Here is a 26,116-nt window from a genome sequence, read left to right on the forward strand (position 1 = left end):
AAGACTGTAAGATCGGAAAGATTAAGGAAAAGATTAGTCGGATTTAACGGTAGCATTTGATCCGGATGGTCTAGTCTTAGAAGTTTGGGGAACCTCCTCTCAGCTGGTCTTTCCATTGCTAGCCATGCGTGTTGCCTTGAGAGTGTTGCACTGGCAGCTCCATTCCAGCCTTTCCCAACCACATGAATGCAACTGAGTTTGCAACTTGAGGCGCCTAGTTGTGCACAGGCACAGCAGGAAGCATTCAAATATTAAGCTCCACACTGGCACCATAGATGTTGTCCATCATCTTGGCTGCATCATTGAACTTGTAAGCCATCGGTTGTACTGGCATGGCCTGTGAAGTATATCTTTTACAAATTCAAATTCGGAAGGGAGTATTTTGTTAAATAGTTGCTCTTTCCATTTGCCACTCCATGGAAGGAGTTGAAAGGCAAGATAAAGCCTCTTGCTATTTAATATGTTTATTAAAGAAGGAACCAAAGATCTATTGTGGTGTGGTTTTTTTTTTTTTTTTTTTTTTTTTTTTTTTTTTTTTACAATTTGCATTTCACTGGACTGTCTTTTGGGTAAAGGTAGTATAAATGTTTAAAAAATATCACTTTCACTGGAAATTGCTTATTCTAGTTTTGGCCATGCATTTGAAGAACAAAAGAGAAATATATGCCCTGTTTTGCCTTGTCAAATCGAAGTAAGAGGATATTATGAGGCAGAAAATACTATTTTTATACCATCTATCACCTTTGTTAACATTTTATTAGACATAAATCATGTAGTTTCAGGTTGCATAGTGACAATATGGTTCACCATGCATTCTATTTTTGTAACTTTATTTAAAACTGACATGTAACTTGCTGTACCTGAAACCCCAAGTGAGCCAGTTACTGGAGTGTAACAAAGTTTTGACGTCAGAACTGCTATTTATTCCACTGGCAACCATTAGCAATGCATTACCCTTTGGCACTCGTGTTTTCAGAAACATGGTTAAATTTTTATGACTGGTTCTGGCCAATTAGGATCCTTTCCCAATATAGGAATAAGGGAAGAGATCTTTTTTGTATCCTATTAAATATAGCTTCCCAAAAACAACAGCATAAAACTATGAATTTTTCAAAGTTCACGAAACACACTGTTCAGCCACACTTCACACTGACTGCTTGCTGTACATGTGTACAGAGTCAGGGGTTAAGCTAGGCTGCCTCGTCAGATGCCTGAGCCTTTATTAGAAGTTAATGTAGTTATAGCTGAGTCATGCTAGCAGGTCACCCTGTTAGCTTCAGAAGGATGCAAAAAGGGGCTGAAGGCTTGAGGTAGACAGAGTTAGGAAGATACAGAGGGCGGGGAGTCAAAAAACCCTCTCTCTCAGACAAACGTTAATTTAGGTTTCTGTTTGTTGCTGTTCCTCTCCCCCCCTCCCCCCCCCCCCCCCAAAAAAAAAATCTAACCTTCAGCAGCATTAGACTACAGGGCATTTACATAAGCCATATACAGAGTATAATGGAACAGCTTCTGAACAAGAGTGTGTTACAGGATACGATAGTATTCCTAATTGCTTGATATCACTGTTTGTATTCTGGAGATGAGAAATGCCATCATGTACAAATATAACATCTGCAACAGCCAGATTTTTCTTCTGCCTCATTTTTGGTGTATTTCTCCTGGGGGCTTGGTAATACGTGCTGTGTATTCGTGCATGAAGTTGAAGCTGCCTGTCTACAAGGCTGATGAAACACCAGTTTGTACATGTTGCTTTACTAGTGTATTTTAAGCTTGTGTTGAAGAGAATGCTCTTTTACAGAAGAAAATTTTTCAGTTCCTGCACTTCCGTAATGATCTTGCATTCTCTAGATCAGTAGTAGAAATAGTCAGCTTTCCTGTAGGTTGTTGCAGTTCCTGTAATAACACTTATCTGAAGTCTCTGATGCCAATTCTAATATATTGCATAAATGTTAGTGCTTGCAAACTTTGACTTCTGGCAGTCAGTTCTTATTTGCCAAGTGCATAGAAACAGCTTGATCTTACAAAGTATCAGGCATCTGTATTTTTTGCTCAATTTTGTTAATCTGCATAATATGTATACATAATATAATGTATAGATGCCTAACTCCAAATGTGAGTGCTTAGCTTTAGAACAGACATTTTCAACTTTAGTCTCAAAAAAAGATCATGAAGATAAACAGAAATACTGCAGTCTCAAATTTGCTTTATAACAATATTTAACATCAGTTGACTTCTTGGAAAAGATAGAAAACTGCTTTAAATCCTAAACTTAAACATTATGTTCTAATGTTAGTCCAACTTTAAAATTACAACAAAATATTGTTCCTGCCATTTCTTGAGTGCTAATAATTTACATGTGTTTCAATTTAGGCAGTACTTGCAGCAGTCACTTTTTGAAGTTGAATAGTGATTTTACTTGCAGAATTTTTCTTGCCTACTCCACGTGCAAGATTCAGGACCAAGATTGACTCTGTTTGAAAATTCCTGTGAAAAAGGAGATTAGAGTAACCTTTTGAAAAGTTCTGAAATAACTTTTGCTAACTTTGAAAATAAGTTCACATTTAGGCTGTTAAAACCTGCTGAAGTTAGATACCCTAGGAGGATCTCTCTGATATGTAGAAATTCATCGTCTTTTCCTGTTTGAAAATGCGATGCAAGCTACTGTTAGCCATGCGATAAAGTTCTTGAGTGAAGAAATTTTCAGTGCAGGATCTGCCCTTAGGTCCAATAATGTTTAAGGTCTAAAACGAAGTTCCTTATTCAGATGTTATTATAATAAAGGCAAGAGGTGCACAGTTTTCTATAGGTGTAACTCCTCTTTCAGCATTCCCCTCCCAAAAAAATAAGGTACATTTATCAACACAAATGCTAACTTTTTAGATGAATCTGCTTGAGAATATTCATCTTCGCTCAGTGTGCTACACTGACCTCTATAATGGAATATCTGAAATGCAGACACAGTATATATTCTTCACATCACAGAAATGAACAAAGTGCATGACAGAATATTCCTGGTCCACAAATTAATTTCAGATATTTGGTTTTTATTTCCTTAATGTGCACAGTTTCTTCATGAACTCAATTGACTACAGAAGCAAACTACACCTGTGATTATTTAAAGTAACAGAAACATTTTTGTGAAGAACTGAATCATACCTGTAATTCAGTGCTTCAGCCCTCTAACTTCAACTGCACTTTGGAAAAAATGTGATACAAGCATAATTAGCTTCAGCTGTTGATCTTCATTTGTGCATAGTTGTGAAATTTCAGTGATTTCAAATCACTTCAGATAGATTCTATTTGTAATGAGCATGAATATATTTAATTTGATCTCTATTGATGTAGTGGAAAAGAAGTATGAACTATAACTATTTGAGTTGTACCTTGGTTAATGAGTGATAAAGGCAGGAAATAAGTGTTCTAAGGAAATATATTTTTTTCTCCTAGAAAACAGGAAAAGCTGTTTTAAGTAATATTTTAAAGTGATATTTTATGTGGTGAACACCCATTTGGTGTTCAGTTAGCGTGAAAAACATGATATATAGAGAATACCAATGGACTGTCATTGATGCTGCTTGGAGAAGTAATGGGATTGTGGAAGACAGAAGGAAACTTTGGAATGTTCAAGCAATTTAAAAATTTAGCAATCAAAGGACAAAAAAACCCCAAGTCTTGAAGACTAGAACTTTATGTAAGGTTTGAGGAAAATGCGGAGTCACAGAAGTACTGAAAGGCCGAGTGAATTTGGTAATTCATGAATGAAGGGGGTAGGACATTTTTAAGGGGACTGACTTCAGTCAGAGGTGAAATTAATGGAAAGGATACAAATTTTTAACGACGGGAAAAAAGGCAAAGAACAACAGAATTTAAATTTTGACTGACCACTTAACACTGATAGTTAATATTTGTGGGGAAGTCCGAGATAACCAAGAAGAAGCTTTAGAGGAGTCTGCAGAATATGTCTTCAGGATATCTAGTTCTAGGTGGAAATACTGGGTGGGGTTTTTTTGTTTTTTTTTTTAACCTGTAGAATTAACACAAACAAAAGTTTGCTTGATTGTGCATTTCTGTCTCACTTCATTTTTGCTGTACTGCAAGTGTATATATACCATCTCTTACAGCTGCAGTGGAAAGTAATGTGGCTTCACACTGGTTTGTCCACTTCAGCATATAATTGGTCAGTGAAAACACTTCTGAACATATGCTCTTCCCTTCATGCTCTGCTCTTCTGCAGAGATCAGCATCTCCCTTGGAAATGAGCCACCTCACTCCACTATGTAGTAACTGATTTTTAAAAAAAATGGGGATTCTTTTTTGGTAATATCTATGTTTAGCTTTGAGCTGAATGTTTTAATTTCTTATTTGAAATGGGAAATAGTTGCCTATGTCCATTGGTTACATTAAAGACTTCCTTACTGGTATTTTCATTTACAATAACTTGTATAACATTGCCTGTCATATTTGGACAGTCAAGATCTTCTGAAAAAAAGTTCTTATGCCACTTCTTGTGTGTACAGGAAAGAAAAAGAAGAGACTCCTGCAGGTAACATTTGGTTCTCAGGTAGCTAACTCGCAGCAAGTATTTAAATAACACACACAGAAAAAGAAATGTGGATGCTCTATGTTACACTTTTCTTAAAGAAGGTGGGGGGAACTCTGAAATAATTATTATCTACATGGTTGTCATAGAATTTTTCCTCAGAATGTTATGTATCTGTTACTGCAGTTTGTTAGAGTGGTCTGGGGTATTTTGGCATTCAGAATACTAAAACAGAGACCAAGGAAGAAACAGCTGCTTGGGGGCTGAGCTTCCTGCTATTACTGTGACTTCTCCATCAAAGATAATAATGTGCGGACTGAAGCAGAAATATTTCTATTATATCAAAATCTACTTTTTGAACGCAAATATCAACTTACTGATAGACTAAGGTGATGAGGAGTAAATAGACTGAGAAGGGTAGGCGATCTCTGCTTTTTAGATATCATACTTGCAGAACCATTGATTGAAGGGATAGGAAGATAAGAGAGTAGATGGTATAAAAATAGTATATTGAAACTGCCTTTTATCCAGAAAGAAGAATAAAGCAAAGCTTTCAATGTTTCTGCATGAGTCATGTTTTCTAACCACGTCTCTGTTTTCCTCTGCATCTTTTTTTAGTTTGTCCACTGCTTTTTGAAGTACTGTCTGTAAAACTTGGTCCAAGAAATACTTGTCTGTAAAGCTTAGGTGAGATGTGGTTTCCATGTAGCATGGGTATAGTTAACTCTTAATTTTGTTCATCAGACTTCTGCAAATTATACTGTAAAAATATTTGCCTTTTTTCTAACAGCATCACATTCTGATTTAGGGTATTTTGTTGAACAGTGTAGTTCTCCAACTTCTTTTTTGCACGATTATGTTAATTCTGCCATCCATGATTTTTCAGTTGAGTGCCATCTGGGATTTTAAAAGTATTACTATCTGTTTCGTGAATGTAGAAAATATTGACTTGTACTAGGCCCAGGATTAGTGCCTGTAAAAATTCTGTTAAAGTGCAATCCAGTTTGGTTGCAGACTGTTTATAATTACTGGTCTATGGCTTTTGAAACCATTTATGCACCTTACAAAAATTTTCACCATACTTCCTTAGTGTGCTATAATTTTATATGGAACACTCAAGAAGTTGTGTTATGTATGCTCTATATTCCCTACCTACAAGACACAAATTTTGTCAAAAAAGAAATGGTTTCTTTTAACCAAGCTGCAGGCTTGGTGAGACTTTCTCTAGCAAAATTCTTATTTACTGCTTCTCATAACTTTGTTATTTTTGAGGTCCTTATGTATTGGTTCTTCACTAGCCTCAAGAGTATTTCAGGCAAGCATTAAGGATGTAATCTTTCTAAACCTTTTTTCAAGGGGTTTTGTAAAGTGAGCCAGGTGCTGTCTAGAAACAAGCCTGTATATATGATGATGGAAATTTTCTTTTATCTAGATCACCAAATCCACATCTGAAAAGAAGTATAAGCCATGTCTACATTTACATGTAGTATCATGCAACAGCAGCAGTGGTGCTTGGGACCTGACATCCATGCTTTTATTCATTTGGTGATGTTTACCTTGGACTACTCCCATCTCTAAAACTGAATGCCTTTGGCTGTGAGAGCGCATTAGGTGCCCACCTTCATATTTAGTTTCATTGGATAGGAATTCAAATTGTGCTCTGAAACCACACTCTGGTGCAAACCAAAGTGCAGTTAAGTGAGAGGGATCAGAAGATTCTCTAAAAAGCTCACCCTAATGCAGTCTAAAATGCTGATGTATAACTGCCATGTATACGTGGCCCGACTAAGGAGTCTTAGAGTACTAAGTTCCTAGCTTTGCGAGAAATCTGGTTCAGGTCCCCAAGATCAGCAGCAGCAGTCTTCCTGCTTCATTCAGACCACTGACTGTCAAAAAAAATTATCAGTTACTGCAGCATGAAGAAAATATGTATATGTGTTGTTCTGCTGTTCCCTCTTCTTCAGTGAACTGTGGACGAGACCTTAAGTGTTTGTCAGTGTGGTCCACAAAGACGTTTGTCAGGTAAACAAGTGATGAAGATAAATTGCAAAAAGGTTCACATTTCTGAGAAGGCCCCAAAGCATTGTTGACACAAATCTCACTTATTCTGCTTTTCCTGCTCTTTCTTTGAAGAAGGACGGTGCAAAATGTCTGTGACAAACCATTTAAATGGGCATGTGTTTTATCCCCCATCTACTGGAGATCTTCCAGAAATATCATCTTTTCAGCAGACAGAGTCTTCCTTAACATTTTATTCATTCATCTGTGTTTCAGAGATCTCGCAGGTTTTATGCACAAAAGCAGTATGACATTAGAACAGCTTTCTATAAAGAGAGGTCAGTCCAAATACATGTATGTTGAGCAATCAGTCTCATATGGGAAGTTCTTCGGGCTACCGTTTCCAGATTCCTTTGTAAAACAGGGCAATAGCTTGGCGATCACTTGGGGGTTACCTTTTTAAAGCAAAACAAACCCTTTGCAATGTAACGAATCCGATATCCATGCTGTGAATATAGCACAAAAGTCAGTGGTATTGAAGAAGGTATGTGGTAGAGATGGAATTTACTGTGCCAAGTTCATGGCTGTATGTTGTGGAGAATAATCAGAGATATTTGTCCTAACTTTAAAGAATTTTGTATGATGATTCTGTTGACTTGTTTGATTTTATTTAATGTTTCATTATGGGAATTACTGTATCTTTTAAGTTTATCTTTTATAGAAGCTTTTCAAGTGGAGTTATATTTAATGTTACGGTATACAACCTCAGGGAAGAGCATAGTCTAGATAATGCATTATATTGCTGAAATGAAATAGTAAGGTATTTCTCTAATATTTCCCAAGGGAGATTTGAGGCATTACTGGAGCACATTGTTGGAACACCAGTGGAGCCATCTAGTGTCTTCTGAAGAATGGTTTCTGTAATGGATTACCCGTGTTTTTTCCCAGACAGAGAAGTTTATTCAAAATAAAATGGGATTTTTTTTCCTTTGAAGTGCAGATATTTGTATTTATATTGGTGTCAGTAGTGCAGCTTTTGAACAGGAACATAGGTATATTTGTATAATAACAAAAATGAAACTTTCTCTACTGGGGATTACTCTCATCAGTAATAAATTGCTTTTGCTGAAAGACTATTGTAGCAAATAGACAGCAATGGCATTCCATTTAGTGATGCTTCCAAAGACGATCCATATCATAAGTGAAAAGTCAGTCATTTTGCAAATGCACATAAATACAGAGTTATAAAACCTTTTACAGTTTGATTCCTTTTTTCTCATAGCCTTAGATAATGATGAGCAATTATATCGTATCCTGCCAAGAATCAAACATCAAAAACTTTGATGCTTATGTTAGTACCCTAATAGGGAAAATGGACCTACGTGAAATAAATATGTAAATGATTTCGGGCTAATATTTTGGCTTTCAGTGTGACAAAAAACAACCAAAGGTTGATGTTCCAGAAGTGTGTCAAACTACACTTGTTTCACAATTGGACTAAAGATACGGTTGCTTTATCATAGTTTCAAATTTATAATTCTGAAAAAAAATTCACAGAAGAGTATCAGTAATTTGTAGTGATCTTGCAGGCTTAGATGATTTAAATCCCTTTACCAACTTTATAAGCAATGTGTACTTGAGTTATTTGCCTGCCTGAAGGGCTGCCATATAGCTGGAGTCCTTTAGTGTTTCTGGAACACAAGTTGGAAGACTGGAAATTCCAATTAGATATAAGGAAAAAATCTTTGCCATACAGGTGGTGAAGTATTGGAACAGGTTGTCTAGAGAACTTGTGGAATATGTTTGGAGATGTTCAAGCCTTGACTGGTTATGGCTCTGAGCAACCCAATCTAGATAGACCTGCTTTAAGCAGGGATTTTGAATAGATGACCTCCAGAGGTCTCTCTTAACCAAAATTACTCTATGATTCTAAGTTAAAAATATGATACCTCAGAAACAAAATGCTTTGTAACACTCTGAACATTCATGAATAAGTGCATTCTTGTATAATTCCAGTTTTGGAAGACTTCCATTTAAATGTCTAGGTAGACTGTACTTCCGGTGTGAAGCCTGCCGAGGCGATATTACTGTGTATTTTCTAGCAATCTCAAAGGACAGTCGGCTTCATATGGAAAATTTATGTAATTATTTTACCTATAAGATCTTAGCCTTTAGTAAAGCTAGTAATCCAAATGAAAACATTAATCAAATTGTGGAATCAGCTGTTAACGTGAAACAAGCCCGTATTTTCTTCTGTTTCTGTTTGTGTCCATACTAGTCCATATGGAAGCTGCTCATAAGTACAGAGAAATACAGCCTACAAAGTGCCGAGTCATGAAACAGGATGTTGAAATATTCTTAAAAGATCAGCCAATCTTTCTTTATTACGTTTGGAAAGAAATATGGTTAAAATACCCCTGGAGTAAGTTTTTTTTTTTTTAATTGTGCAACTTTCCTTTTATATCATGTTAAATTAATGCCTTTAAATTATTTTATCGTTCTCCGCGGAAAAACAGATACTGAACTTTTCCTTCAGTAATGCTCAAAAGTCGGTAACCTTGAGATCCTGATCTCCCTTTTTTAGTAGCAAAAGGGATTGGAAGTTGCTTTCTGAAAACCATTATATTTGGCAGTAGTACCTTTTCTGAGTTTGTTATTGGAAAATAGAAGTTTCTAGTCATGCTACTCTTATTTTTGGTTCCAAAATCCCTTGTAACCACTTTGCGAAAATTTGAGAGAGAGAGAAGCCTTTTCAGTGCCAACAGTAAAGTTATGCATGTAATTTGGAGTTTTCTAAGAACAAAATGAAAAGTTTATTCCTAAGGGTTATTTTGTTTTTAATATTAGGTTGGAGTATGTATATACACTTGTATAATAAGTAATGTATATATATTTTGATGAGCTTAAATAAACATTATCTGGGTGAACTTTACAATGGTGAATTTTAATATCTGTTTGAATATAAACATGCTGTAAAAGACTTCTAGATCACTGAATCCAATTGTCTGGTATTACAAATATAATAATAATATATAATAATAATATATAATACTTAAAAGTAGTTAGGAGTCCGATAGACGTGCTCCAGCTGTTCCAGAGCCTGATTTCTCATGATTTTTAATTTCCACCTAAAGTAGTTACCTAATCTAATTTCAGTTAACTAAAACTAATAGTCGATCAGTATCTATTAATTCTTTTTTCTGCCTGGCATTTAAAATACTCGATGGAGAATATTCGCATCGACTTACTGGCTGCTGCCTTTGGTATGCAACCCAAATCAGGATTTTCTTTAGTTTCATTTCATAATAGTGACTCTCATTCCTTCTAGTCATTGAATTAGAGCTTCTCTGTATCAGTTCCATTTTGAGTTGCTCTTTTTTAAGTAAGGCTCCCATAATGGCATACACAACTCCAAATGAAGTCTTACCATTAATACTTTTCTCTGTCTAATGAAAATAGTCGCTTGTGCACCCAAAGTTTTTGTTTGCCTGTTTATGGCTGCATTCACACTATTGTTTACTGTTTATCTTTAATGATCAAATAAAACTTCATATTCCTTTTCCTCACAATCATTTTTATATGATAGACTTCCAACTCATAGGAGAAGACTTTCTTTTGGTTCCTCGGTACGTGGTCTTACATGTTATACTTTTGAACTCATTAAATTTCGCTCTAGTCATTTCTCTATGACTTTGTCATCCTTTACTCTGGTACTTGCAAAGAATTTAACTAGAATGGTATTACTGTCTCTTCTAAGTTAATATAAACTGTACTGAAAATTGACTTTGCTGTACTTTTTTGCTTATGCACTTCTAAGGATCATGCTTCCTGATAGTTGAAACTGGGACTTGTGTAACAGCTTCTGTTCTAATACCCTGGCAGTCACATTTTTATAATTATACGGTATTTCTTCTGTATCATATCTTTTTAACTTCAGCTATTAGCTTTGGCTGCTATAAAAATCAGACAGATACCATTATATGTTAATCCAATAATATCATTGAAACTGCAGGCAAAATTGTATAAAAATACAGCTCTTTAGTTACCTTACTACACCTTACGGATGGTGATACACTGTTTTGTGAAACAAAAAGACATCCAGAGATAAACAAACAGTGGTGCATTTTAATTAAAAAAAAAAATCTCAGATGGAAATGTTTTCCCAGTCGAGAGAAACAGAGCTGTAATTTAAAACTGTACGTACTTTCAGGTTTGGATGTGTTTGGATGATGTGTAGACAGTTTAACGCTCAAAGTGGTAGTCAGTTAGGAATGCAGACATGCTCTTATATGAGAGAACTTAGATTTAGAATGACAGAAGGGAAGAAAAAGTTACTTGTTTCTTTCATAATATATTCTTGATGCCAGATGTAGTCATCCTTAGTGTTCTAAGGTTTAAATACCATGTCAAACAAAGAAATGGTTTGTCAAAGGAAATAAAAATGGTATAGGACTTTTCCAGGCCACTCCAATACTGTCAGCTGCTGAATAATTAAGAAAAAAAAACCTACTGCGGTTCAGATTGTTTTTCCCTTTATTGCCGTAGTATTACCACTGAATCTCAAGGTCTAGACTCATATTTTGCTAACTAGGCGAAGGCTATGCAAATATATTCCAAATATCAGTAGCAGCAGATCTGTCAAAGCAACAATTATGCACAATTTTGAGCAAGCTCTCTCCATGAATAGAGCGCTTTAGAATGCCAGAGCCTATGATGTGGAAAAATATTGTGTCAATTTGCTTTGTTAGCTAAAGAAAATTTAATAATAGTTACATTTATTAGTGGGTTCTGCAGGGAGGCAGAGATGTTTTTTTTACATGCTGCATGTCTGTGTTTTTATAACAGTCTTACTACAATTTGGTTTACATTTTGTAGGAGTCATATTAAAACAATTGAATGTGTTGGGTATAGCTAGGAGTAGCCTATTCTGACACTTCATTACATGTTACTCTAAATCATCAATGTATGTTCTTTTAACTTCATGTTTTATATGCAGATAAATATGTGCAAAAAAATTAACACTTTAAGCTAGTGAATGAATACTCCTGGAAGTCGGATAGCTATATTCAGATCTTATAAACTGACTACTTTCTCCATAATCCTTTGTTTATGAGCAGATTACTATGGATTTCTGAAGGGACAAGCTTAGTTAGAGAAAGCACTGAACAATATAAGGATTTAATTTTCCTTCATATAAAAATATTTTTAATGTGATTTTCCATTATGTGTAAAAATTCCTTGTTCATTATTTCCATATTGTTCAGAGAATAGTTAATTGCTGCTGTAGGTAGGGCAGAAACAAGCTCAAACCAAGATGTTGAGGAGAAGGAATGAAGTTAATAGAAAAAGTACACTTTGTTTATTCCTGTAACATAGAAGAGCAATAAGCTCTTGTCTCTTAAAAACTTCAATATATGCCATTTTGGTCATTAGTAATTGGTCAGTAAATCTGATCTATAACATGCATATATGAAATATGTGTACATATATGACAAAATTTCTTTCTGTATTCTACAGGGTTTTTGCAAATGAATTAAAGAGGACTTTTCTCCCTTTTAAGACCCATAGAAAAATATTTGTTGAGGTCAATGAAGCAGCATTGTATCTGTAATGAAAGTATAAATTGGTGGGAAAGGGAGAGGAGGTTTATAAAAAATAGCTTATTAAGATGGTAGTATTGAAAGAATGAGGAAATAATACATAAGATTTATCAACTTAAAGGAAAGTTGCTTTGCTACTGCTTTTTTGCAATGAAAAAAACTCCCAGAAATAGAACTGAATGGTGAGATGAACATTCCCCCTTTAAAATTCTTTGCGTAACTGTCAGCAAAAATCTACAAGAATATCAAAAATTTCTTGCAGTAGTCCGTTTAGTTATTAGGAGATCTAAAATAACACGCAGAGTCATTGGTGTATGTAATGTTAACATATTCTATCTGACTGGGGCCATGTAGTTTCACTGGCTATAGAAATTATTGCATATGTCTTTTCCTCTTTCAGAGTTACACTACAGCCCTCTACTTTGCTTGTGGTTGAGTGGAAGTAGAACCGCAATGATTGTGGTTGTAGAAACAAAACCTTTCCTGGTGTGATTTGCCTCCATTTTCTTCAGTTATCCATCTCAACTCTTTGATTTGTATAGTCATGGAAAATGAGCATTTATGAAAACGTATTTTTGCCATATCATTCACCATTTTGCCCCAAAAATTGTTTCTATTTTGATCTGTGTTCTGCTTCTTTCTTTTTTTGCATTATACTGCGTTCCATGGCGGTCGTGTGAGGAGAACAGGAGAGGGAATAAAAAGTAGTACAGAAAGGGCCAGAAGTGTAAAAGGAGCAGTTTAGCTTAAGTTAAAATCAGTGTTAATAAAACTGTGGGTCACAATGAATGTTTGGTAGACCTGAGATGATTTTGCAGGTCTTCAGCTGGTTCTATGTTACGTCCTCTGAACATGGTAAAACTAGACCGTCTTATTGCCATGAATGCTAACCTAATGTTTAGCTCAAAATAAAATGAACAGATGATGCAATGTAAAATCAGAGAAATATTTATGGTTCTTCTCACAGATAGTATTTTGTCCTTTGAACTGGTAGGTCCCTTGAATGAAAGACAAGGCATTCTAATGGTTTAGTTTCCCTGGCACATATGAACGATGACAATATATTACGCATTTTGTAACAAAGGTGATGTGCATAACAAAATGTTACATTTTCAGTAGCAAAGGTTTTAACTCTAGTTAGCAGTAAATTGTATAAAATAGCATAATTAGCCACTATTATTCAGGAATAATACTTAGGAAATTTATAAAGACATTTTAAAGTTTGGTGAGGTATGTAATTTTTAAAATTGCGTCTATAGTCACTAGTCATATTCTATTGGCCTTCCGTTTGCCAGGAAAAAGAACTACAGTCTTAATCTTTAATTTAGCCAGAGAGGAAGTTTGGAAGCTACAGGAGAACAATTAAAGGAGGAAATAACTCATTTTGTAATGGTGTGAGTGGGAGGCGGAGAAAGGGCACTTGACAAAAGGAGACAGAAAAGCAGTGTATTCACCTTTGCTTTACTCATTTTGACAATGCAAGATGTTCGGTGTTCTAGAGCTGGTTTTTTTCCCCCTTCAAATTTTATGGAGAAGTAGTATTTAACTTTTAGAATATATGAATAACTTGTAATTGTTCTCAAATTTTAAGTGGGAAAACATGATGAGTAAAAGTTCACTAATTCATAAATACTTAAAGTGGCATTTCTGTAATTGTAACATGCTGAGTAAAGTTATGGTTATACCCCCCTCCCCCCCCCAAATTTGAAAATATGAACTTACTTGATTCTGTGGAAGTTGTTTTTTACATATGCTGCTTCCCATCTTTTCAGGGCTTCATTAATCAGTGACTGAGATTAGATTTTGTAATTTTCTGGTACAAAAACCAAACTAAGCTGAACTGTTACTTCTTAAATAGACACATGGGCTTTTTCCAGAGCTGTGAATAATAATTATTGTAAAGCTGGAGTGTAATGACAAGGCTCCTTTATAAGTTAGCAATTTAATAGATGTTGAAATTCTTCATTTATTTTTTCTTTGCAAAAATAAAGACTGTGGCAATTTCACATTTGCCAAAGGTCATTTAAATTTTTTTGAGAATATGCAGATGTGTTTTTGAGAGGGGGTTTGGACTGTGGCAGAGTAACGCTCATAACAATTTCTAGCTATGGGGCTGCAAGTTCCAGGGAATTACAAATAGAATATCCTATCTTTTATTCCTTGGTCAATGGTTTTTATCTGCCCCAGAGCAGCTGTAAATGAAAATCACAATGATCTGACAGCTGTTCAGTGACCCAGGTGAAATGAGTCAGTGATACCAAACCAGGTCTATCCTCATTACAGCTGGTGGTAATTGGTACTTATATTGGCAATCAGTAGAGTTACTGAGTCAAACAAAGTGCCAGATTGGTTTGATTTGCATTGGCAAGAGTTAGTTGAAGAACATTTTCTTTTTGGTTCTCTCAAAGAAACCATTTTCTCTGGTTGAGTAAAAGATACTTTTTGCTGTTGACAAGGGCTCATCACTTGCTGACATCGTGTGTATTCATACATAGAATTTGTAACAGTAGCAATGGTAGAAGATCAAGAACAAGGATTATTGTTTATTTCTATATTTATATATCTTTGTGAAAAATGCTGAAATACCGTAAAAGCATAATCATACTTTTCTGTGAAATTACTTGAGTGATTGATGTCACAGCAACCTCAAAGAAAACTACTACTGAGAGAAAGTAGGTAAGAGAAAAAATTGTTTTCTCTGTTTATTTTGTAGAAGTTAGGATGGTGCTATATTTTTTTCTGGGGCATCCCTCTCACCTCAATTTTTTATTGTGAAATAAATATTTTTATAAAGCAATATAAAATTACCAGAGGTTAACTGAAAGCAGAAAAGTCCATAATATTTTGGAAGACTTTACACTCTTCTTTCTCATTCTTTTTTTTATATAGTTCAGAAGTGTGGATCTGATGCCGTCTATCGGAATTACTATGCTGTGTGTCATATAGTACTCTGTTATGACCTGAACAAAGGGTTCTGAGCCCAAAATCATGCTTATTTTCCAGGTATAGCAGGTATTACAAGAGTTCTGAAAGCCCTTGAGGCTGTTATGCAATAAAATCTATTAGAGGCTCAAGAACATATGTAGCAGCTGAAATAACATTTTATTATTATAAAATTGGCTAGATTATCCATGTTCCCAGTGTTCTTTTAAAGCCTTCAATACTTTTTTTTTATTTTTCAGAGAATGTCAAAATTAATAAACATGGACTGAGCATGCGGAGTATTTGGAGAAATTGGAGGTTGCTTGTCAGTTGGGAATTTACCAAATAGATTTATCCTATTACCAAAAAAAAGCCAAATATATGAAAGCTAAATATATGAAGGGTATTGTCTGCTTTTTGACATTCTCAGGCCATAATCTCCTAAATTGTCCTAGCTTTCTGCATAGCTATATTCAAGTCATTCATTATTAAACCTTATTAATCTTATTTTCTCCATTTATAAGTTGGGACTGAAAGCACTTCATAATCGTTTTATGCTTTTAAAGTATTTGAATATTTGAAGTGGTGTTCAAGTACTAAGCTTAAGTATTTGCTCTTAAGCAAGACAACTGGATTTGGTTTGGTTTTGGCTGTTACCTTCAAAGAACATTTACAATGCTTAAAATGCTTTCTTAGTGACCCTTTTGTAGTCTTGACAGCTTTCATTGGTATCCCCAGGACCACCCATTCAGTCCTGGTCTATAATGTTTTGATATCCTCTCTCCTCTCAGGCTTTTTGAACTACAAACCAGGCTATTCATTTAATGTTTTGGGATGTTCCCCGAGTCACTGGTTTGCCTTTCTTGATTTTTCCACCAAGCACTGTTTTTGCGATATATTAATACAGAAAGCTGATAGTGGACAAACTTTCACACTAGATAAATACGGTCATTTCTGCGTATCTGGGGCAATAGAAGGCATGAGACTGTAGGAAATAAACATATTTAGCATAGGGTTCATAAGTTTGTATTATTTATTTGATCATTTATTTGAGGCTATTTTGGAAAATGAGACAGATGATTTAAATAGTCTGAAGGCAGAAGAAATTGAGTTTAAATTAAACATTTTTGGAGAAAACCATGTGCTTAACAGGCAGTTATTACTTGAACATAGGCAGAAAAGGGAAGAGTTTTATTGTGTTCTAATAAAATCATCTGAGGCTTGGTAAAATATTTTCCTTTGATTAAATGTTTCATTCTTATAATCAAATAGATTACTCCATGTCATCATTATTATTATTACAATCCTATGAAAAAGAGTTGAGATTCATTGTATACAGTTTCTATACACAGGCTACATTTTCACACAGGTAAAAGACTGATATCAAAATGTCAACCTGATTTTTTTTTTCCCCAACCTTTTTATTTGCAAACTCCAAAACATTTTCCAGCTGAAGGATGCCTAACCCAAATAGTAAATTTCAACTTCAAATAGGCTTGTTTTTTTAATTACCTTTTCCTAATCCCAAAGGGTTGACAGAGCATAAATCAAAGGCCACTGTCCTAAACATCTCAGGCATCCATTTATTTATAATTTGCTTAAAGAAACATAATCAAGTTTCTAGCAGGTCAGAAGGATATAGATCAAATTAATTTTTCAAAACGATTGGTAGCAGAATACTGCACTAGTTCATAGCCCCCAACATGGAATACTGTCTGGTGGGGGAACTAGAAAATAGCAATTTATGATTATTTTTCCATTTCTCATTTTTTTTCTGCCACATACAGAAGTGTAAAGTTCGTTCATTTATGCAAGTTATAAAATAGAAAAACTGCAATTGGACAAAATAAAACATTTTTGAGAAAATTCTTCTCATACTGAGGGGAAGAGTAATCTCAAGCGTGTAACTATTAAGCTTCAATTGGAGCAAATATATTGAGAGGATCATTGTACTTTTCAGGAACTGTCAGTTTTTATTAAGCTGAATAGTTGTTTGGTTTTGTACAGTACAATAATAAATTCAGAAATGTGTATATGTGATCATGATATCCTTCATGAAATACATGAGTATACCAGGAGTATACCTGTGTTAAATAAGTTGGTTCCCTCTGCTCTAATGAGGATGCCATTATACAGCTAAATAGTACATTTTCTCTCTTTTTTTCCCCTCCTTGCATTTTCTTATTTACTCCAGTTGGATGAGTGCAAAAATACCTCTGATTCTGTGTTCACGTACTAATTTAAAAATGAAGCCACTGCAGTCAGCTAAATTATGTCATAGTGCCTGCTGTGTCAGTGTTAAACTGATCAGAAAGAAGGATTAGACTTAAGCTGGTATTTTGAAAAGGCGATTGTCTCATTTTCAGAGTGACTAAAATGCTGAAGTGTCAAAACGTGTAAACAGCTCTCCTTTTGTAGCTGGAACGGTTTAAGGAATTGCTCTCTCCGTTCACTCTGTTGCCCTTGTCACTTGGACACAGTGATTTAAGTTAACCCAACTGACTTTGTAGTATGTGAACAGTAATACAGGTGGCTGAGGAGCACTTATCCAAACCATTATCAAAACTCAAATGTGGGGGCTGTTGCTTCTATTTAGCGGGCTGTAATATATTGTTTTTTGCAGGTACTACTTAAACATGCAGCAGCATATTGGTTTACATTATCAATCTTTGTGAAATTATTGAGATTTTGACAGCCAGATCCAATAATGATTCAATTATAGGTCTCCTGATGCATAGACCATAATCAAAAGTACAGGCTTAAGACACCAAGAAAGAGTTGGGGGACCTCAGAGGTGTGTTTCTTCCTCTCCATTGCCACTTCACTTTCCCTTTCCAGCACAGGCATATTAAGCAAGAACCACCTTAAAGCTAAGTAGGAAAAACGCTAAGCACAAAAAGGTATATGAAATTCTGCTCTCTCCAGTGGTTACATGGCTGTGTCAGAGCTACACAGAAATATTTCATCTGCTCGTGATCCAGTGCACCTAGTCTTGCCCAGCTATTGTTGAAATGACAAATACCGTAAAAATAAGTGTTTGTCCCATAGCAGGAACCCGAGATTTTCTCCTCTCAGATTAAGTATTAACCACAAGGCTGTGCAGTCATGGTCCATCTTGTCTTTGCCATTTTCCTTTGACTCCAGCAGTCTTTGTTCTTTTCCGCATTTTGGCCCAACTTAACTAAGAGCCCTACCCAGAGCAGTGGATTACCCTGGTGGTTAGGGCATTCCCGCTGGACATGAAAGATGTGCCTCTGAGTCCCTTTGTGCTGAAAAATGGAACTGAATTCCTGTTTCCCTTGAGTGGGTGCTCTAAATAGCCTGTTATATAAAAAGTAGCTATATGGCTGCCACAGGCTGTCACGTGTATACTTTAAACTTTATCAGAATGTGCTTTCACTGCGTTTTGTTAAGACTCGGTTTTACTGGTGTGCATTAGATGTGTTCTGAATTGCCTGTTGGATCGGCCTGATCTAGGGGTTAGGCACTGTTCTGTCAGTTATTCTGGATAGAAAGCAGCCCGGTTCTTTGTGAGCGTTTGGAGAACTTTGAGATCAAACAAGAAGGAAGTAAAAAGGTAGCCACTGGCGGTGGGTCGGATCAGTTTTGCATGCTGGCTTATAAAAACTGCCTAACCTTTTATTTTGGCTATAGCCCCGTTGCTTTTGAGTCATGTGAGCCCTATTATCTAATTCCTGCTATATAAGGGGGAGGCACTGCACTACTACAATTAAAATTGAGACTATTCATTCGTGATTTTCTTACAGGAAACAGATTCGAGCACTTCTGGGACAGTTTAGCCAGGCAGAGGCTTTGTTAATCTCATCTGGAGTTGAGCCAGGGACTCTAGATGGAGTTCTCTTGGATGCTGGCTGTTCTTCAATGCAATTTGATACACCTGAAAGGGGGTTTTCCCTGCAGAAGGATGGTCCTTTGGACATGAGGATGGATAGTGACAGGTACCTATTAATAAAATATTTCTCCTCAGAACTCGAAAAGCTATTGCTCAGCAAAACTCTGTGCATTTCATTTCATTTCAAGTTGAAGAATTCCCATCGTAAAACCACATCTAATTTTGCACTAGCGTGCTCTCTTTCTTTTGCCATGCAGCTTCTCTAGATTTTAATTCTTAGAACCTTGGTTATGTTCTCTGTAACCTCTTTGAAATAAGAAGGAAGATCCAGTGAAGAGTAATTAAAACAATAACAGTTTTAACTATAAAAATTATTTTTGACATATAGTATGTACAGTTATTAGGACAGCTTTTAATGTAAGACAGAAAGATTTCTGATAACCTTGAGGAGAGTAAGGAAACTGCCAAGTATGATGATTATGTTGACTGGTCACGGACTTAAGGTAGCTTTGAGGTAGATTTCCTACACCTTCGCCTATAGTGAGTTCCCCAAGAAAGATTACAGGCTTTTAAAGTTTAAAAATATATTTACTAACTAGAATTTATTTATCTCTCTCATAATTGAGAACTGACTAGGTGAGACAGGTCCTTCCTCCCTCCCCCCCCCCCCCCACCTTTAAAAGTTGAAGCTACTCTGCCCTTTCCTGTTAGGTCACTGTGAGGTTTCTGGTCTTGGTTTCAGCAACTCCATGGCTAGCTGCGTTGCAGCAAGCTCTGCATAGCCTGCTTTGGCCCCTAGGAGGCTTTTTGTTTGTTTGTTTTTTTTCTTCCCTTTCAGAGGCCTGTTTTCTCCTTGTTATTTCAGCAGTTTTTCAGTCTCTGATCTACAGGCTCACAACTCCTTACTGGGATCCCTTTCCTTTTCTGCCACACTTACTATTTGTGGAAACTTCACTTAAGTATGTTCAGTTGCTCCCTCAGGAAAGGAACAACTTCCCTCTTTTCTGGAATGGCCATCTGACCCAGTTATTTCTCTTTAACATGAATATAGTGTAAAATTAAAACAACAACAACAAAAAAGTCTTGTCTTTGATACCTGTTGTCTTATGTGAACTTAGATTTTACTGTAAGCTTTCCTTAGCAATATTATAAGCTTCCTTTCACATTGTGTCAAAGGATTATCAGGTTTACTTAAGTCACAAATTAACAACTACTAGTAAATCTCATGTGTACCTAAATTATCAGAATTGGTGTTGAGTACATTCAAAAGGATTAAATGCAATAGTAGGATAATTTCTATTTATGTAGGAGTTTTCATCTTCAAGCAACCTAATACAGGATTGTACTTTTTACAAGAAAAAAACAAAGATCTTTGTGTAGATGATAGTAATTGCATGATGCATTACTAGGAAAATTAAAATTTCTTGCCCAGTATTTCGATGAACCTATAGTCTTAAGAAATATCATTTGACCTTTCATTGTTCACACAGAGCCTGTGGGAAACCTCAGTTACTGAGAAATTATTCAGAAGTCTTAACACATAGCAAATTTCATGATACTCACTTTTTCCAGTTTTGTATAAAAAGCTCGGATTCTGTTGGGATTCAGCCCTCCAATTTTGAGAATCTGAACTTCAGACTTGTATTCGTATCATAAGAATACATATGTGTAATACCATAAGAACAAAGAATACCTGTGGCATAACAAAAGCCTACACTACAGTTGTTGCTATGATACTACTTGCCTCTGATTTCTAAGTTTTGTTATCTTTTGTGAGATACTGCAGGAGGGTAATAAATGGCTGAAAAATATTCTGCATGTTAGTAGAAGAAAATTTATTAAGCTGTAGATTGTATGTTCTCTCCACTTTAGTAAACTTGTATATAATGTTGATAAAATACCTTGAACTATTTCAGCAGCTAAGTGGCATAGATTCAAAAAAAGTATGTATGGTATGTACTATTTATATTTTAATAGTTCTTTTCATTTGTAATGTTAGGTCATCTGTATTCCCTGAAAACCAGTATTTGAATATAAATTCTAATGCCTTGTAATAAAAAGTAAATTATTTCATAAGCAATTATTTTCATAGCAGTAGATGTGAAAGAAATGATCCTTGAGATCAGTTCTGAATGACTAAAATGAACCTGTAAGGGACAAGTTTATATTCTGAAGCTGTGTAAGTAAAAACAGTCACACAGCATTTCCATTTTAACGTGAAACTGAAATATATTTATTCTTGTCAATTCATTAGGCATAGTTGTATTGTAATGCTTGGAAGTTTACGCTAGTCTAATTAATGTTAAGGAATATACTTGATCTAGAGTAGCAAGAAATAGGATTTAAAAGGTACAAGCTCTATCTGTTTTCATAGGGTTCCTGTCTCTCTCATTTAAAAACCTCAAAGACACTTGTATGCAGTGTGTGTGTTTGACTTTATGTCTCAATGCTGTGAAGCTTCACCTCTTGTCAATGAAAACTGACGTCAGTGAACTAATTGGCTCTTCTTGTGCGTAGGTACCCTGACATGCCCACTGCTGCTGATGTTGTGAATGCTTTAGATCAACAGGCGCTTGCGTCCATCCTGAGAACATACGGGGAGGAGAGGCACGCCAAGAAAATCGCTTCAGCCATCGTTCAGGCACGCAGCATATACCCCATCACCAGAACTCAGCAGCTTGCAAGCATTGTTGCAGGTACCCTCATTAATTCTTCACAGTGGCTGAGGGAGAAAAAATATTAATCCCCAAAGTCCCTGAGGGATCTATTTGTACTTGAAATCATGCAGGATCTAATCCTGCCTATTCTGCTCTGATGTCAGCTCTTTCTTTTCTTCATTTTGTAAGCTCCCACTTTTTCTACTGTAGTTTGCCCATTAGTATAATAATAGATTTTACATGAAGCGATTTATTATTTGTGCCAACCAAGTTGAAACACAGAATGACAGCAGCCTAGAGAATTCTTTATCCCAGCTATGAATAAGCCTTCAGATATCAGATATGTCATATGCTTCGCTTAGTTTTAGATTTCTACTTTTCAATATTTTGGAGGGCATAGGGATGTACCCCATCAGTTTCCAATTACAGATGAAATTAGATTATTTCTTTCCTTAAAGAACCAGAAAGCAAAAAGGGTATATAGCTTGCTTCACTTTGTGAATGCCAACCGGATCAGCCTGAAGCGCCTGTTGAAATACTTTATCTTACTTGCTCTTCACTGTAAACAACTTGAACAAAATGTAGTTAGGCACTACAAGAACTTTCATGGTTTTTGTTCTAAAATGAAAATTTTAAAGGAGAAAAATTAGATACAAATACTGTTCCTTAAAGTTATAATATATAACTTTTTTTTTCCGAAGAAATGAAAATTACTGGTTCTTGTCGCAGATAGGTCTAAATTGTTGACCTCTCTGACTATAGACCTTAAAACTGGCTATCCAAATTTAACATTTACTAGAGAATAATGTTAAAGTTGTATGCATGTCCTGAAGACTTTAAAATTATTATTGTTTTCACAAAAATTTGTATTACTTAAATGGTAAATTTAATAATAATTTCTAATAAGTGATAATTGATAGAATAGTAATTGGTAATTGACAAATATGCTAGTAGTTAATAGCAAACCTTAGTAAGTTTAATAGGGACTTATTTTTAAAAACAGCAAACAGAAGTTTTGAATTTGTATAAGTCAGGATACTTGAGCAAGTTGTCGGGTTAACCCTGGCACAAAGTTTAGCTGATATGATAGAAGGACCTAAAGGGACTGCTTGCTATAGGAGGACTCTGTTGTGAATACAGTGTATGTGGGGAACAAATAATGTTGAATAACAAAGACGTAAATCGTTATATGATCCTTTAATCATACCTGACAAGTTATATTTTTTTAAATAATCATTGTCATCAACTTTATGAGCTAATACTTTGGGGAGTTTTGTCACATATATCTCATGCTCTTTGGAAGACTGTTAATTAAAGGTATACCATTACTAATGAATTTAAAGCAGCCATATTGCTATATTGCTATGCTAAAGATACATGTTATGTGCTGTTAAAAAAAAAAAAAAAAAAAAAAAAAGCAACAAGATAACTTCCAAATTAATCTTGTCCACTAGCTTGAACTAAGTAAATACAGACGTTAGTCTGTATAAAAGACAGTGGTCAAATAGGCCTTCTTGTTTGGTGGGTTAAATGTGAGTCATCACCTAGTTACCACTTTAGGTGACAGTGGGAGCTTTTTTGGTTCTCATTTTAAACTCTTATCTCTATTTGAAGAGCAGTTTGATATTTGAATCAAGTAAGCATGTATAGTATGCATGCCAAAGAAAATCCAGCGCACATCTGCCAAGACAGTTGGTAAATACTTGTGTTTTATATGTGCCTTTTCAAAGTATGCAAATAATTAAAACAATTTTAGATTGTTTTAATTGTTTTAGGTTTAGATCAGTACCTGTTTGGTTAGAACTTGATTTGATTTCTCTAGTAAGGAGCACAAGGCTGGATCCTTACTAGTTTTTAAACTGATTATACCTTAAGAAAAATTCTGAATAATTAATAATTTTCAAATAAAAGCGGAAATGAACCACCAAGCACTGGTATCTATATTATATTTTGTGTAATTCATCATCTCTCATCGATACATGTTCTTCTGCAAAATGATACTCATGAAGTAATTGAGGTAAGCTGAAGTGCCAGACACCAACACCTGCAGAATCCCCTTGGTAGCCCCACACAAAAACCTCAGACTAATTAAAGATTTAACCAGAGTAAAATCTGTGACCAATTGTTTAAATGTGAAGTCCTTAAAAAAAAAAAAAAAAAAAATTAAACAGAAAAATAAAATCCCACATTTTAGATTTCACAGACTCTATTTGAACATGATTTCTTCTCCAGAACCGAATCATTTTTTGCCCAATATATAGATGAGAAAAGAAATAAAAAGCCTAGCCAACGAAGCTGTGTCTGTCTCTCTCTTTCCCTGCTGATTCTTTTTGCTGATTTGAGTATCTGAGAATTCATGTATAGTCCATATTTGTTTCACACAAGACATAGTTTACTATAGCTTCAGATTTTCTAAATCTCCAAACTTCTCTGTTAAGGTCCAGCTGATAACCAGAATCCAACCAAGTCCAAGTTAGGTTTGGACCAGCCCATAGAATGCTAGACTTCTGGTCTAATCAAAAAAAAAAGAGGAAGTATTGTTGTTCTTAATAAATTGATGGGGAGATAAGTGTGCAAGAAGTAAAAATTAAAAAAAAAAATTAAGCTTACAGAAAAGTCAAAAATTTGTAAAGTTTTATTGGCAAGAGATATAATTTTGAGATATAGTGTGATAAACTTATAAATAGATTTGTATTTCAGGGTTGCCTACAGCAGCTTGGGGCTAACTCAAGTGTCCAAGTGATTTCTTTCAGCCCTGTGGTCCAGTACAAGAAAATACTTTGTTCAAGTCCTTAGCGTAGAGCCTGTAGGGTCATCTCCCTACATACTATGCTGATGAATGAATTCCTACAAAAAAAAGTGAAGTGTTTGGCTTAATGGTTTTTTTTCTGAATGTGTCCAAAAGTCTTCTGGTCCATTTAAATAAGCAGACCTCGTTGCTATGGAATTTGTAGTTTACTTAGGGGAAAAAGGAGGAGTGCTCTTCTCATAGAATTAATAAGACTGAAGAGTTTAACCATGTCAACTATCTTGTAACCCTGATGCACTCAAATCTCGAAATGTTATCAGATGTCTTTTTTTATTCACTCCTCTGAACATCGTCTCTTCTTGCAGCACAACCAAACCCCACTCACTGTTTATATTTCTTTCACACAGCTATCTATAATGATGAATGCTCTGTAAATACTAGACATCAGTGGTTCTTAACTGAAGATCTGTGAATAGATGTGTGGAAGTCAATTAAGAAGCACTTTGCAATGGATTTTGCTGTAGCTAGTTGAGTTCTGTTTGGAAATGCTAGGCTTAACAGGATGTGCATTAGAACTGTTTAGAAAAATTAATTACTGAATTTTTTCAATGTAATTTTAATATGCTTTTTCTGTATTTCTGACCATCTACTTGGATATCTTTTCAGTTGGTCATATACCCTGCTATCTCTTTCTTTGTGTTCAGAACTTAATTTTTCTCGGTGTCATTTAGATAGGTAATCTATTAGCAGGTTATTTTGAGATCATGTAATCATTTGGACTTGACAGAAATTCATGATGAGCTATTAAAGAAATCTGAAGTTTAAAAAGAACTGGTGGGTAAAGCCAGTCTCATCCAGCTCTGTCCACATTTATAGACTTTAATTATCAGTTTGAAATTTGTAATATTGCCTGAATTTCAGATGGGTGTGAATTAACACTGTACTAAGGGAGCCTAGACAAAAGGACATTAGTTGCGTCACAGAAACTTATTAAATGCAATGCTAATTCAACAGACAGATTCCTGCAAACAGGTGCAGGATCTGAATTAATTTTTAAACTCTCCCACTCTCATACATTCTAGGGACTTTAATAGTTCATATTGACAGGCACAGCACGTTGCTAATTTCATTCACAAGCTTAAAAATTTCAATACATTTTAACACGTAAATTTATTAGATTTTTAAAAGTGGAAGTAGCATGAGGGCATCCCAAAACTGAAAATGATAATTTCTCTCACTGGGATTTCAAACCAGTCATCTAGCCAGAAGCGTGGTGTTTTTATGAATGACATCCATTTTACAAGCTTCCCATACAGATTTTTTTTATATTATTGTACATTGTACAGCCTATTACTAGGAAAGATTTTTTTTTAGTCTCATGATAATTGGAGGGAGCTGGGTGAGGGATTTTGTTCCTTAGCAGAAAGCACAAATAGGTTATTATTTAACTGTATCAGGATTAACAGTGGGGCAGAAAAATAGATCAAATCTACTGCCTGCACTAAAAAGAGGAAGGCTGGTATGACAAAAATCACAATGACAAATTATATTTATTAGTTATTGGTGATCTCTGAAGGCAGACCAGTAAGTCATTGGACTTGAATATGGTTTGGTTTGGGGTTTAGATGTGGGGTTTTAGCTACATAAAGCTGCAAAGCATTACTGTGAATATTAGTATTCTGTACTGCTCTGTATGACCTGCAGTGCTATTTGTGCATGTTCTTCTGAGGCATACAAGACTGTAGTATACGATAATATTTATTTATTTTTCTTCAATATATGTCATAAGTCTGTATC

The 26,116-nt window shown here is 35.2% G+C and overlaps 1 protein-coding gene across 6 annotated transcripts in view; it reads left to right on the forward strand.

The window, feature by feature from the left end:
- METTL15 (methyltransferase 15, mitochondrial 12S rRNA N4-cytidine) overlaps positions 1 to 26,116 on the forward strand; it is a 90,787-nt gene that overhangs the window by 60,522 nt on the left and 4,149 nt on the right. For 5 of the 6 annotated variants that reach the window (XM_026121797.2, XM_064512883.1, XM_064512884.1 and 2 more), the window contains 2 exons: positions 18,828 to 19,019; positions 21,431 to 21,609. In XM_026121797.2, coding sequence (XP_025977582.1) covers positions 18,828 to 19,019; positions 21,431 to 21,609 — 371 coding nt within the window. The remainder of the gene's footprint in view (positions 1 to 18,827; positions 19,020 to 21,430; positions 21,610 to 26,116) is intronic. The other variant, XM_026121803.2, reaches the window with a different exon arrangement.

This window comes from Dromaius novaehollandiae, chromosome 5 (genome assembly GCF_036370855.1).
Source record: "Dromaius novaehollandiae isolate bDroNov1 chromosome 5, bDroNov1.hap1, whole genome shotgun sequence".
Classification (NCBI taxonomy): Eukaryota; Metazoa; Chordata; class Aves; order Casuariiformes; family Dromaiidae; genus Dromaius; species Dromaius novaehollandiae.